At 43.3% G+C, this 14,714-nt stretch overlaps 2 protein-coding genes across 2 annotated transcripts in view; one reads left to right on the forward strand and one right to left on the reverse strand.

Moving 5' to 3' along the window:
• GABRA5 (gamma-aminobutyric acid type A receptor subunit alpha5) overlaps window positions 1–14,714 on the reverse strand; it is a 661,916-nt gene that overhangs the window by 515,437 nt on the left and 131,765 nt on the right. The window contains exons 3-4 of the mRNA XM_078658237.1: window positions 12,945–13,066; window positions 6,961–7,028 (exon numbers count right to left, since the gene is read on the reverse strand). Of these exons, the coding sequence (XP_078514363.1) occupies window positions 6,961–7,028; window positions 12,945–13,066 (190 nt within the window). The remainder of the gene's footprint in view (window positions 1–6,960; window positions 7,029–12,944; window positions 13,067–14,714) is intronic.
• GABRB3 (gamma-aminobutyric acid type A receptor subunit beta3) overlaps window positions 1–14,714 on the forward strand; it is a 968,583-nt gene that overhangs the window by 280,981 nt on the left and 672,888 nt on the right. The gene's annotated exons all lie outside the window — the stretch shown is intronic.

A 14,714-nucleotide genomic window follows, 5' to 3' on the forward strand; every position in this document is an offset into this window, starting at 1 on the left:
GACTTGCTTACTCCAACCTTCGCCCCAGTTCCAGCCCCCAAGAGTCAAGCAGCACAGCGCCACCAAAGGAGCAGCACACATTTCCTGCCTGCTGGCTCTGAATATTTCAGCTGGCCTGACCCTGCTCGGAGTTGGACACACACACAAACTCCACCTGACAAAAAGAAAACCCATTTATACAGAATCCGACCTGAGATCATGTTTGAGGTCAGTGCTGCACTGCTGGGGCGGCGGCCCATGGGCCATGAGAGGAGGAACAAAAGGGTTGCCAGTGCCATTGCTCAGCATCCTGGGATTCTGGGCAAATCACATAATCTCCCCATGCCTAACAAAATGAATGTGTATGTCTGCAACACAACTGGTGCTCATGTAAAGCTCTCTGATACCTTCAAGTTGAGTTTGTGCTATATACAACTCTAAAAAAAGGGCGACAAAAAACCTTGATAAGTGTGGCCCTCAGTCTTTGATGAGAATATACAGTTATCTGCAGCTGCAATGGTATACTGAGAGTGAGCTTAGCAGTGTATGCACTATCAGGTATCTGTCTCTTTGCCATTGTGAATAACACATCTTACAAACAGTAAAATGTCAATAGAGCGGTGGCAGATGGAGAACATTCAAACAGCTGTCGCATAAAAATCCTGCCCGCACTGCACTGAGTTAACAAAGGAAGAAGGTAAGCCTGACTGCCACAAAGGGCAAAAGGTTGAAGGGAGGTGGGTCTATCCATGAGACAGTATGCAAAACAATGAATTAAACTATACATTTTACAGTATCATTTGAAGATTCTAGCTCTGATAGACACTAATAAAATCATCCACTACTTCATGGACGGCTAACACAAACATTCAGAATATAATTGTGCGGAGGACGGCCAGGGGCTGTCCAAACCTCGCACGCGTAATTTTTTTAAGTCCGCCGCGGCGAAGAGGATAAGTAAAAATAGTACCTAAAAGTACAAGGCACCCATGGTAGCTTATAGAAGTGGTCGACCTAGACGTGATATCGGGGAGACCACGATGGAGCGTTGGTCATATACACCAAGCTACTTCATCCAGGTCAAACGTTTTACCGCCTGACTTCTGACTTTTTATGGAGCTCTAAATCCTCCAGCAGGGCAAGCCTGAAACCCTACCAGAGGCAGGTGCAATAAAATGGACATCTTTACTGTGAGGACTCCCCCCCCCCACCCCCCCAACAGATCTAGAGGTCTTGGAAGTCCAAAAATGTTCAGAGACCCAACTTTGCAGGGTTTCTGGAGAAGCTCCTCTAGGTCACCTCTAAAGCTCTGCTTACCTAAAGGACTGCAATTTGGGGCCAGGAATTACTTCAACAGAGGCCACTAACAAGGTCCAGTCCATATCCAGTTGGTACTGGCCAAATGGTCACACCTTGAAAAAAGGCCTCTTGCAGCTTGTAATGTCCGAGAACATAGAAGTCAACCTCATAACCCTTTGGCATCTGCTTCTTTGACCTTTTTACAGGCGAGATAAGGTCTACCCCTTCAGGGCTTCTTTCAGATTACAGACAGCAGGTCCAGTCCTCCGCTGATCTTCCACAGGTCCAAAACATGGTCTGAGGAGGGCTGCTTAGGGTGCCTCTATTACGATTCACACTAGCCAGTAGGTAGGGGTGAATCCTGGGCTCCCTAACCAACGGGGAAAATGTTCCCAGGGACAAACCTACCCACCAGCAGTACTTGTTTGCCCTACTGCAAACATTCCAACAATGGCCCTTACTCCTAAAATCCAAATGGGGTAACCCTTTCTCCCTTTTACAGAGCTCTTGTGTCCACCCGGAGATGCGGCGAGGGAAATGAGAAGCCACCACCCTAGAATCTACTCCAAACCAGTTCTGGGGGGCACCTTCCCTACCAACTGATTCAGAGCCTGCCTGGTTAGTGAGGGTCGTAAAGATATAGTCTTTCCCTTCTCTCTCCATACACTAAACTATGAATGTAGAGACCTAATCTCTATCCCTTGCAAGTTAGTAAAGTTCCTGTGTCCACCCCTACTGTCCTTCATCAACAAATGTCTCACATTCAGTCTATCCTGTCACTAGTCCTAAGCAATTGTTTGGCTCTGGGAAACGTTTACACACCTCATTAAGGTGATGCACTTACTGGGCAGTTGCTGGCAAGCTAATGGATATTAGCCTCCAGATACTACAGACACTTACATTACCTAAATATCTTCTGCAAATCAAATTTTGCTAACTAATTTGCTGTTTAATAAATATGAAAAATAGACCTTAAATGAATATTCTAGCCATTTCCTGCAACAATAACAACTTTGTGGTCATGGTCTCCCCCAAAGCACATGCTGCAGTCCGTTTCCAAGATGGCAAAGGCACAGCAATCTCCTCAATGAAGGGTGTCTAGTCAGACAAACAAATTTACTACAGATCAGTTTCAGCACTGTAGCAACTTGGTTGCAGCCCGCACCACCCCCTCAAAATGGACAGATGGTCCAGGGAACATGCCAGTCAGTGGGGCATGTTCACAGACCAGCCATAATAAGCATGCCTTATTTTCCCCCTTGGAGCTCAAGAGCCCCCAGGTAAACCGAGGCCCACCACAGTCCATAATGGATTGTAAAGTCCTGTGGACTGCAAGGGGAGACCATTGAGAATCAAAATGAAGCAGGTCCTATATGGAATATGTCTGGCATGGCACTGGTACTTTTCATATGCTGGCAATGTGGATAATGGCTTGTCAATGGTGCTTTACAAACCCTACAATGTGATTGCTGGCATGAACGTAGTAAACTGTCAGTGCAATATCTGCTTTCCATACTGTGAAATTGTAGATCATTGCATCATGTGAATACATTTAACGTAATTGCTAACTATATGAGAGTTTGCCTCTATAATGAATAACCTCGGCCAGATCTAGCATTGCAAACAACAACCATGGCCCTCTGACCAGCACCCTGGCAACGTGAGCTGTCTCTTGTACCACAGTGGGCAGCACTGATCGTTTTGCGAGTCAGTGATCACGCCTGACAGGTGGGAGCCCCTGAAACGCTGGCGTGTTTGTGATCATATTATTAACGCAAAGGTGACTGGTCTCTTTAGGCACAGGCACACTGATGGGCCTTGTGTCCTGACACAATTTAAAACTTGTGCTTTTTCTTTCAGTGTAGATTGTTCTATAATAATATTTTCATTAGGAAACAGTGCATCAAACGGGGATCGCATCTCCTGGGCCATTAATATTTGCCTTCTGTGCATTCAGTTCAAATTCACCTGCCAATTTTATTTTCTCAATGGTACACTCACATAAGACTTCCTGCTTTGGATAAATATAGCTCCCATGTAATAAAGTAGTGGACTCTGCACTTTTGGAAAATGTCATAGGCTTCTCTCTAGATCTGGCTACAAATTCTGTATATTTTTTATCCATTTAAGGTGAACAACAAAGTTTATTGTAAAACATCACTATGCCCATTTTTATTGTGGAGAACCCACCCAAACTTTCCGGAAAATGTTGCTCAAGCTAACTCTGCGGTCCCTGGCCTGGTGCAATTGATTTAAACATATTTGCCTGGGTTGATTTTAGTTCCCAGACAAACTGTGCGATATTTATCAACGCTACAGTCTTTAATCAGCACAGTATCATGACGTTTCCCAATATATTTATGGCAAAATATTTAAAATGGAGAAAGAGGCGAATCGCTGAAATAATAATCATGCAGAACTAGCTGCACTGAAATGATTGAGCTCACAGATTTCAGCTTTATTCTGAAATTAGTGAAGTCACACTCAGGGGGCCAGGACGCTAGAAGTGAGCTGTGCTGTCTGCTCCGAACCGGGCCGGGGGTTAAACAAAAAGGTATAGGCCAAGGCCCTGGGCTGGGAATTAGTATTTTTTTCTTACGCAGTTAAATTACTCTTTTTTAAAAATGTACTTGATGTTAAAAGAGATAACGTCTTATCCCTGTCTTTTCTTACTTACAGGCTGTGCCTGTTAACCCCAGGGCCGTTTCCACAAATCATCTTCATCACTGTAATAACAAATGTATTTGACATTGACACTGTCTTACCTTATGAGAAAGTCAAAGTACATTCGATGCAGCGGCCTCGTTTGCGATTTCATCCCCGTCCCTCTGCTGCTCCTGCTTGTCAGCTTCACGGGATGCCAAAAAGATATCACACAGCACTGAATGATGGTACCGTTAATGTGCAGCGCTTTCACTTGTAGCTCCGATGCACAGGCCGACTTTGCACAGGCACAAGAAGCATATTAGAAGCCTCGTCTGAGTAATCGGGACAGCGCTGCGGGGGGGCTATACCTTTTGTTTAATCCCGGCCCGCCCCGGTCCACCTGACCCGGTCCACATTGCCATCAGGAATCTGATTGCGGCGGGCGGCAGCAGGGACAGGCAGAGGCCAAGGCTAGAAATAATTAAATTATGGGGTGCTGCCTGACCTCGACTCGTTTTAGACTCTGGCTGAGTTCTGGATTGCTCCTCTCGACCTGCCCTGGGCTCATGTCATGGGCAGGTCACGCGCACGTTTTATTGCGCGAGCCACGGCGGCAGAGACGTCTGCGCGCTGCGCACGCACCTATTAAACGGAACGTTGCACAGTTGGTTCTCCAATGCATATCTTTATGAATTATTGAAGTTGAAGTACAGAATCCACTCTGCAGAGATTGGTGATAGTTGTGCTTTTTTATGCCCTCACAGAGCGCGACACGAGGAGTAATGATGAGTGATTACTGTGAGTGAACTTCTCTGATTTTCGCCAGACCACAAATCGGCCCCCAGCAACAAAACCGGCCCCTGGCCAAAAAACCGGCCCCCACCCCTGGCAGCCGACCGGGGGATTGCCCGGTGCCCGGCCTTGCCAGTCCGGCCCTGCGCACACCCTGCTGTTATGAGCGAATTAATTTTTATCAAATTGCTCAATGTGTCTTTTTGAGATAAATTACAGTCTGCAGAGGGTTTGTGACCTCTGCGCTATGCGTGTACCCTTCCATTTCCAGTACTTTGCTGCCGTTTTGAAATTTTCTTACAGTTCTCTTTGTTCAAATGGGTGTAATTTCTGATATTTATGTTTCCGTTGTTTTTATTGCTTGATTTTCCTTGCGAAAAAAGTGTCACACTTAGCAATCTGAAACCTTGGCAGCTATGCTTCCTTTATGTCTGGCCTGCTGTTGTTACCTGTACTTCGGGTGCCAGCTGCGCCCCTCCACGTGCACAAACCATGAGCTGAACATTGCAGGCATTGCCCTGCAACTACAGAAATGTAGACATGGCCGCCGGTGGTACAGTGGGGTGTCGGCGAACATTCCATAAAGTATAAAACCCTGTGAACGCTGGTAATTTCTACGTTTTTATTTCTTTATTTGAAATTTTATACCACACGTAGACGATGTTAAAGTACTCTACAGTTATTTTTTTACAAAAAAATGTGAGAAATGATTCCAAATAATAAACATGCATATTTACAAAGAAATCTTCCGGATGACGTCAGAGCATTTTGTAATTTGTACATACATATTCTGAGAAATGCATCCAAATCATACAAATCCATGTTAGCAAAGATGTGTTGTCTTATAGTGAACGTTAAGTCGTCAGTTTGTTCTTCACGCTACATTATTTGATTTAGGAATTGTACTGCATATGTGGCAGTGCAGGTGCTGAAGAGAGCTGCAATTAAATGTCACACATGTAAGTGTTAGTATGGTGGCAGTCTGTGTGTTCTCTTTTGTACTGCCGGTCACCGGTATATTTAACTGTGTAACCTTGGACCGTGTCATGTATGTGCATATAACTTGCATGATCGAGGTAACTATTAACGGCGATACTACGTGTCTCTCGGTCCTTTTTCCCCCCGCCCCCTCCCCTCCTCCCCAGGGGCGGCACTCTGAGGGATAGCCCCGGGCGACACAAGCTCTAGCTATGCCCCTGACTGTGCCACTCTGCACTGCTGTGCACCCTAAATCGGGTGCATTGGGTGCACACCAGGGCATTGTGACCTAGTGCTGTTCAGAGTGTAGGAGTGATCTTGGGCAGGCACTGGAATAGAGCATTAGAGAAAGGCAGACCAACTGTTTGAAGCCACTGATCCACCTTTTACTACAGGGGGCAACCCCGGCCTTCGTTTCAAAGGGGCAGCATAGATTTCCATGCAGGTGTGAGTGACTGCAACTGTCTGCAAGGGAATGTCTGCGGAAGGGTCCCTGGGACCTCGAACCTCCTCAAAGGAGGTTTCCTCAGTAGCAGACTCACTGTACGCCACCTCTATGTGCCGCACAGTCTGTGCAGCCGCAGTCGGTAGGGGAGTACCTGCCGGGGCGGTGACGTGGAGAGGGGGAGCGGCAGGGTGGGGGTTAGTAATGTATGGATAATGGAGGTTTGCAGGTAAGTAAACATTTAAATAAATCAAACGAATTTTGTTGCGCGCGCTGCATCCCCAAATGCAATGCAGTGCGCGCAACGAAATTTGTTTGATTTATTTTAATGTTTACTTACCTGCAAACCTCCATTAACCATACAATAGTAACCCCTCCCCACGTCACCGCCTCGGCAGGTACTCCCCTACCGACCGCGGCTGAGTCTGTGTGCCACCTGACAGCCTCTTTGCCTCGTTGTCCATATCTGTCATATGGTGTGGGTGCAAAGGCACATAATTCCCTCATTTGCAGAGGTCCACTTCCCAATGCGAATGATAAAATGTCTCCTCAACATGGCTCCGGCACACTCTCCTACGGCCCTTACAATAATGCCAAAGTGTCCTGGGGCTGGAAAAAGCAAAATCAAATGTCCATTTCACCCCAGAGATCTTTCGGGTATATTTGCATATATGTATCTTACACATATCTAGCTTAGTGAATCCTGCACATTTTATTTTATGTGTGTGCATTTATGTTTAATCTAACTCTTCATGATTAGGCCTTTTGCCTTTAACTGCTTGAAACGGTCATGCATTTGGATAGCATACTCTCAAACATACCATCTCAGTGTCTGAAACTGGACCGAAACTGGTTACATAGATATCTGTTTTCACCCGAGTAATTCGCTCTGAAAGAAAAAAGAAATTGTGTGTTTAAACGAAGTATTCAAGAATTAAATGGGGGGAAAAATAACCACAAACTACCCCACCTCCGTAAACATTGCAAGCAGATGTTTTAAACTTCATAGACACATTTAAATCTTGCCAACACCCTAAAGTGAACCCTTCATTTTTCCAGTTTAATAATATTTAATACAATTCAACAATATTTTTTCAACTTGTAACTCGGTGATAGAACCTGAAATCATGAGCTGAACCACGCCTTAAATTCTGACTAAACGGTGTATAGCCCAAGCAAATCTCAAACTACCCCAAAAACATTCCAACATTGTGTGCACACATATTGAACATCCATGTGTGAAAAACTGAACTGAAGGAATACATTCCCAGATCCTGGTTTGCAGAATCATGATTATGGAACATGTATGGGCACCGCTTATTGCTGCAGATGTTTGCCAGTATACCAGATGGTCCATGGTGCTAAGTTCATGTTTACAGAAGAAAAAGGGGGCTTTACATGGAGGAGACTTGTGGGCATTCACATATTTTTTGCCAGTCACTTCACACCTGGAAAGGCACCTAGTGGTCCCACAAAATGCAGAACTGAGTCATTTTGAGAATGGCTTATGTGTGGTATCTGCGAAAAAACCACGTGATGCCTCATTCCCCAACCATACATTTCCTCCACCTCATGTAAAGGAGGGTAACTAAGAGCCCCAGCTGGTTCTGCCATTACAAACAACAAGCTGGTAGCTCATCCACAGAGAGCCTCTGCTATTTCTGTATTATAAGAACCAATGTATTTAGGGTGTGGCTTCCAATGCATATTTTTCCTGCTCACAACATTTTTCTGAAATGCACTAAAATATCAACTGTCCACCAGGACATGGTGGCCGGCTGGTACTGCAATTTCTCTGAAAGTGCCCACACCGTGCTGGTGGGATCACTTCTGTCCATAAAAAATCCCCGTGGAACTGATTTGGGTCTTAAAATAGAATCTGTGTTTTTTTTCTGGGCTGGTCAAGCCGGGGCTTCCATCACTCTGGCAATTTTATAGAAAACCGCATGGGCTCTCAATGAGCCACTTTGTGCCTTTTTATTGTAGGAAATGGAAGGAAACACATTATTTCATGGTGTGATAGGAATGATTTTCTCTCTATATCTCAAGCTTTGCATTGAAACATATTTACTCGGGAGAACCAGGTACTTAATCGTTTCCTACATTGAATGACCTCTTTCAATTGTTAAGTCTCAATTAGACTAATTGTAGTGATCATTTGTCTTATGTGTTAACGACCTTTATTAGAGGACTGTTCTAAACATTGTTTTCTCTTCATAGTATGTATTCATCAAAAAATGAAAACGTCTTTATAAAAATCACCAAATGAGGGATTCTTTACAGACACCGTGGTATGAAATATAGGAATACCATGTATCCAAGGTACTCTATGGAAGTGAAGTGTGGAGGTACACAAAATTTGATAACATTCAGCTTATTGAAAACTCAGTTTTGAGACGGGTACTACAGGTTCACAAAAACACCCCAGCATTTACAGTACACGAGGAACTGGAACTGCAGTATCTAGTCAATAATATTGCATTGAGGTCTCTAATCGGTTGGATGAAATTATAGTCAGCCAGTGACTTGCATTAAAATAAGGGGGTTTTTGAGAGACTGTCTTTCGGGAAAGCTATGAAGATTCCATGGATTGGGTACATTAAGGGTGTTCTAAGCAGCCTAGGGAGAGAGATGTATTTTGGAACCCAGAATCCATGAGTCATGCTGAAATAAAAGGGGTTAAATACACTTTTTTTCAACAAAGCGCACTTAATCAGGAAACATTTGAGATCTTGAAAGCTAAGGTGAGGGACTTTCTTCTGTTTATAACTGTACCTGGTATGAGACCATCTTTGTTGATTTTGAAAAATGACTGGGTCAATGTATTATTGACCAGATTTAGGCTCAATATGATTCACCATCTCCTGACCTTTCCAAAGGGCTGCAGACCCCCACAAACTTTGGGCCCATGTGGCTGCGGCTCTCAGTCTCCTGAGGACACCCGTCACTTAACTTTATTGTGTTGACATTTTACAGGCCCAATCAACATGTTTATTAAACCTTTATTTGAGATGTCTGAATTTTAAACAAGCTTGCCTTTCCCTGTTGTTTTTGCAACTTTTACCTGATCCTCAATTGATTTTTAATGTGTGTTGTTTTCTTAGAGATACTAGAAGAGCAAGAGATTCAGTGTTTGAGCTGCAGTGAAATTGTTCTCGTAGCTTTTTTTATTGCATGACCAGCTGTGTGATATGTTTCTCTTGTGTTGCTGGCCTAATTTTGCACTATCTATGTATCTTATCCACTTTTACGAAATGTAGTAATTTATTATTTTTGTACATTGAATTTATTAACTGTACTTGCTTTTAGTTGTGCTTTTATGGTTATCACCTAACTGAATGAAGTCTAATTGAATGGAATTGAGTACCATACATTGAGCTGTTGATATGATCCCCTCGCCAATTTTAGGCTCATAGTTTTCAGTCTTATTCTGTCACTCATAGTTGAACTAGATCAGTATTCTCCATGCACACACACCAACAACACCTGGTCTTTCTTCACTATACATATGCATCTATTTCATCCAGCTACCAATTCAAGTATTCATAGGCATCCAAATAATTTAAAAACATCATGTGTCAACTTAATCCGTGAGGTTTTGACTGTATTGTTACATTACTTTGCCTTCCTCAGGGCTAGCCACTATTCATATGACACAATAACATTTTCCATCCTACTTGTTCCTTTTAGGAGTGAGATCCTATCCACCCTTTTATTCAGGTCTACAACAAAAAAAGTAAAGAGTAGTTTACAGCGTACTTAAATACTTGTAGAGGTTTTTTTTTTTACAATTGCAAGCCTTTACACAAAATTTACCCTACTTATATTGAGCTGCTTCTATAATACATTGTTTTCTCCATTAGTGGGTTCTTAAAGATCCATCTCCTTTGATTTTTCCAACTCGTTATTTATTGTTCAGAAGAGAATATCAGGTTTTAATTAACTGACGGTTCTAAGGCAAATTTAATTCTATGTGACCACTGCCATATCATTACTGTTATTGCTAAATCAGGTGGTTCCTTTATAGCCATCATTAACCTTATGATTTTAATGTGGCTTCTCCGTTCTCATTTCTATATATTTCTATACATTTATCTGCAAGATGTTTGATATAACCCAGGTTACCCTTCTAACCTAATTTATGCTCATAAAGTTATCTTTTAAGAATTTTCCTTTGCTTAAATCCACGTTATGTTAGGAATTCATGCTTACCTCTGGGGTTAATATGACCAACATGACAATATATGTAAAACCCTGTGTGGTTTAATCATATTTAAAATGGTGTTCCCCCTCTTTTTTATTGGGTTGAATATCACATAGTAACAAAGATGAAGGACAATATATAAAGGTTTCATTTCCCTTTACTGCTTGCTGTTTTAAAATGTATTTACCCTCCTCATAGGCACTACCATTAGTTAAACAAAAGTAATTTAGTAATCCAATTTCAGATCCACTGTTTTCCCTCTTCTGTTATTTGATAGTGTCTACACATCACCTGTTTGTAGTATCCTACAGTGCAATAAACCCTTTCACAGGGTCTTTCTGAACCATTTTAACAATATGCTACAATTTTATCACTGACTCCTTTTCCATTAGAACTCCACATGGCTCAAGTTGTAAACTGTTTTTGCTTTAGCGACATTACTTCAAGGATACCCGCAATCGCATTAATGGGACTGTACCAGTTACAACTCTGTTCAGTCAAAGTCCAAATTGGATGTGGGGTGTCTGTTCAACATTTTTGCTTCCTGAGAAGGCGAAACCCACCCAGGAAGCAAAATGTAGATGACCTACTGGGCGGTCTGGATACAGAGCCGGCCTCTGGTGGGAGGGAGGCCATAAGTAGAAGTTGTAGTGGAGGCTTTACCAGTCAGCTAAGGGGACTGAATGCCCTTTGGGTTCCCCGGGTTTTTAAAGCTCAGTCAGAAGAAGCTAAATTTTCCTCCAATACCTGTTCCTGCCGAAGGCATCGGGTGGTGAAGCATGCAACGTGCTTGCATGGCCTACAACTATGAGGACTGTGAGCCAGTCTAAAAGTGCACCAGTAAAAACAAAATTTCAAAAATTACTGTTTTCCCTGGAACCTGTTACAATTTCAATTCGAGCTGCCACCTATCAAAACTAGAGGAAAATGCACACCTGTGCCTGGAGTATCGGATTACTCGACCTAGGGTGGTGTTTTCTCCCTTATTTTGCAAATAAAATGACACTCTAAAATTGATTACAGGTCTGGCAAAGTTGGTGCATTATGTATCAAACTCAATAAATAATTATTCATTGGACATCAATGTTTATCGGATACAATACATAGTGACATTTACGAGCTTCCCATGAAAATAGGATATATCATGCAGATTTTAATGATCCACTTCTCCTGGTATGTTTTTCATCCTGTACATGTAAAGGAAATTGACCAGCCAAAATTTATTGGGGGGAATTTAACTGTTGGTCCAACAAACTCATAATTCTGACATCCTTTCAAACACGTCTTCGCACAGAAGTGGGGGAGGGCTAAGATTTCTGCTCCGCCAGCAGATTTCACAGAGTTTTGCCCACTCGACTCTCTGTGTATAGTGCGAAGTCCTGCAAAACTTGGTGAAGTGACGCAAAGAGGCTCATGGGAGCAAGAAAAATCGCTCGCTAGACCTTCTCCCGCCGAGATTTCTCAACACATATGGTTGCAGCAGGTCGTCACCATGAATGTTGAGAAATCTGCTGCTCGCGTTGAGGAAGCTGCTGCTCTTGTAGAATATCTACTCGAACGGCATGACGGCTATTCATGACGATTTTAAAGTGCGGAACAAACTCACGGTCCTAAGAATCAGTGAGAGCAGTGTGACTTACCACACTCTGCTGCTCACTGAAAGCTACTTTCGAAGTACCGCAGAGTTCCACGGAGCAGACCTCCGCCCAGGTCTAAACCAGCCGCGGCCCGTGGAGGGAGTTCGGTGGGGCAGGGAAGCGGTGCAGGGAAGGGGCAGGGTGGTAAACAACGGAATATGGACAATTGCAGGTAAGTAAACAATTTAATAAATAAAATGAATTTCGTAGCGCACCCTGCATCGCAAAATGCGATGCAGCGCGCGCTACGAAATTTGTTTTATTTATTAAATTGTTTACTTACCTGCAATTATCCATATTCCGTTGTTTTCCACCCCGCACCGTCTCCCTGCCCCACCGAACTCCCTCCAAGGGCCGCAACTGGCCTACAGAGATGTCAGAAGTAAACAAGGCACTCGTAATCAAGTACTGTGAATTAACATTCACCCTGACCACATTGACCACAGAGTCAGGAGTTAAAATCACGAAAAAAGCAAGTCACCCGCCTGAGGTCAGTGAACTGAATTATAAAAACAGCTATTATTTTCAGCAGCTAGGAATGGCAGAATGTATTAAAACTGTAGCACTTATTGCAGCACATTTTCATTAAAGGCCACATAAAGCCAAGCCTATGCCAATCTCCAGATCTGCATGGCTCATGCAAACTAAGGAATGCGGCTTAGAAGGTTGATGTTCTTAGAACTGCCCCATTTGTGCCTCCAGCACCTTCTTCAGTGATATACAATATTGTCTGCTTGCAAGAAAAATGATTAAAGTACAAACTAGAAACAACTATTGTTAGAGTGCAGGCAACTGTGCAAAAACTGATTGACAGCACCACTTGCTTTTAAACCACTTAATTTCTAAAATAGCTCCCACACAATGTGCAAGTGTCTTGATGTCTTGATATCTTAAAGTGTATGCTGAGTGATGTGCACAGTTAAAGGGGGAAGATAACTGTAAATGATTTTTTAAAACAAATTACCTCCTAGTCCAGGGCGCAACCGGTTATCATATCCGTCTAGCAGGCCATCCAAAATTCTTGTGAATATAGTTGTGTCATCATTGGCAGCATCTTTTACTGTAGGAACAGCTATCTGTGACAAGCTGTCAGGAAGGAGAAAGGTATGCTGCATTTAATTGAAAATGTTTGCAAGCAATTGGAAAAATACTTTAAATGTATTACTTTGACTTGTTAATCCCTACCGACAATGCTCCAGTTGATTCATATTATAGCTCCAATAACGCAGGTGACCTGTCTGTAACATAACTCAAATATCTCTACTTGCTTAAAAATCACATGGACTGTGATATTTAGCCTTGGAAATATCACTCAATTTGTCCTTTGTTTGCCCACAGCACTTAAAAGAGAATTATATTCAGGTGCTTTGAGAAAAGAGAGTACCTTTCCGGCTTACTCAAAGTGTGTAGACCCACATGTGCACCATCAAACATCTTTGCTATCACAGAAGGCATATTGTCCCATTCGTGAGAGCGAAATGTGCTGCAACCTGGGTATGGACTTTTCCATAATGTTAGGAATTGGGTCCCTAATTGGCAAAGGTGTGCACCCTGTCTAAATAAGAACCACAATTCTAGTCAGGGTAAGTCAGTCACACACTTAAATCATCGTCACCCTCCGGTAGCTTTGCACAGAGCAGTCAGGCTTAACATAAGAGGAAATGTGAAAAGCAGTTGGTCATATGTGGTTACAGTAACACAGTGAAAACGCCACAAAAAAGACTCTACAATGGGGTATGAAAATAGTATCTCTTTTACTCTCTAAAACAAGATAAAAACAATAAGAATCCAATTAAAGCATCTCAAGCTATAACTACTTCAAGAATGTACAACGCTGAAAGTAGGTTCTTTATGGTAAAGCTGGGGAAATGACAGCAATCCACACTGTGGATCAGGAACAGACTTTCTACCCAGGTCTTCATGAAGCAATGTTTCCAAAGGTATTATAGTTAAGAAGCAATGTCAAGTTTGCAGGACACTGATCTACTCGCTCCGTTCAGGACAGCCCATGGAGTGCTGGTGTGCAGGTTAATCTTATGTCCTTGAGAAAACTGCACCTTTCTCGGGGGATTGTAGTCGTGATATTGGCCTCGGGATTGGGACCCACTTTGCTGGAGTCTCCCCTTGCTGGATGTGATGCAGTGATTGGAGTCACAGAGGTCAGAAGCCCATCTTTCCTTGATGTGTGCAAAGTGTGCTGGGTCACTCTGAACTGTCTTCGGGCGTTGCGGCTTTGGCGAAGACAACAAACACAATGGTCTGTGCTTGAGCAGGCCGGCACAGTGGTTCTTGATCGGTGCACTGCACAGATGCTGTGGATGCCCAAAAGTGGCTGCTGACACTCTGCAGAGTCCCAAGACTGGTTGACGGAAAGTCAGGCAGGTCAGACTCTGGATTAATAGAGCCCAGATATGGTCGTTTATGCGAATGAAATCTTTCATGTCCCTGAGTTTTCCTGAATAGGGGGCAAGCCAACAAACCCTTGGAGGTACTTAGACTGCAAAGGCTTGTAGAGAGCAGGTCCCGTCCTTCTCAATGCACAGGTCAGAGGCAGCAGGCCAACGCTGCAGAGCAGGTAGTAAAGTGGCAGTCCCTTCCGTACCCAAGCAATCACCAGGCAGAAGGCAAACAAACAAACACAGCAAAGCAATTGGCGAAGTGGCACGCCCTCCTGTAGCACAGCTCCTCTTCTTGGCAGAGTCTCCTTAGGACGCCAAAGTGAATTAGTGAGAGG

Source organism: Lissotriton helveticus, chromosome 8 (assembly GCF_964261635.1).
Source record: "Lissotriton helveticus chromosome 8, aLisHel1.1, whole genome shotgun sequence".
Taxonomy (NCBI): Eukaryota; Metazoa; Chordata; class Amphibia; order Caudata; family Salamandridae; genus Lissotriton; species Lissotriton helveticus.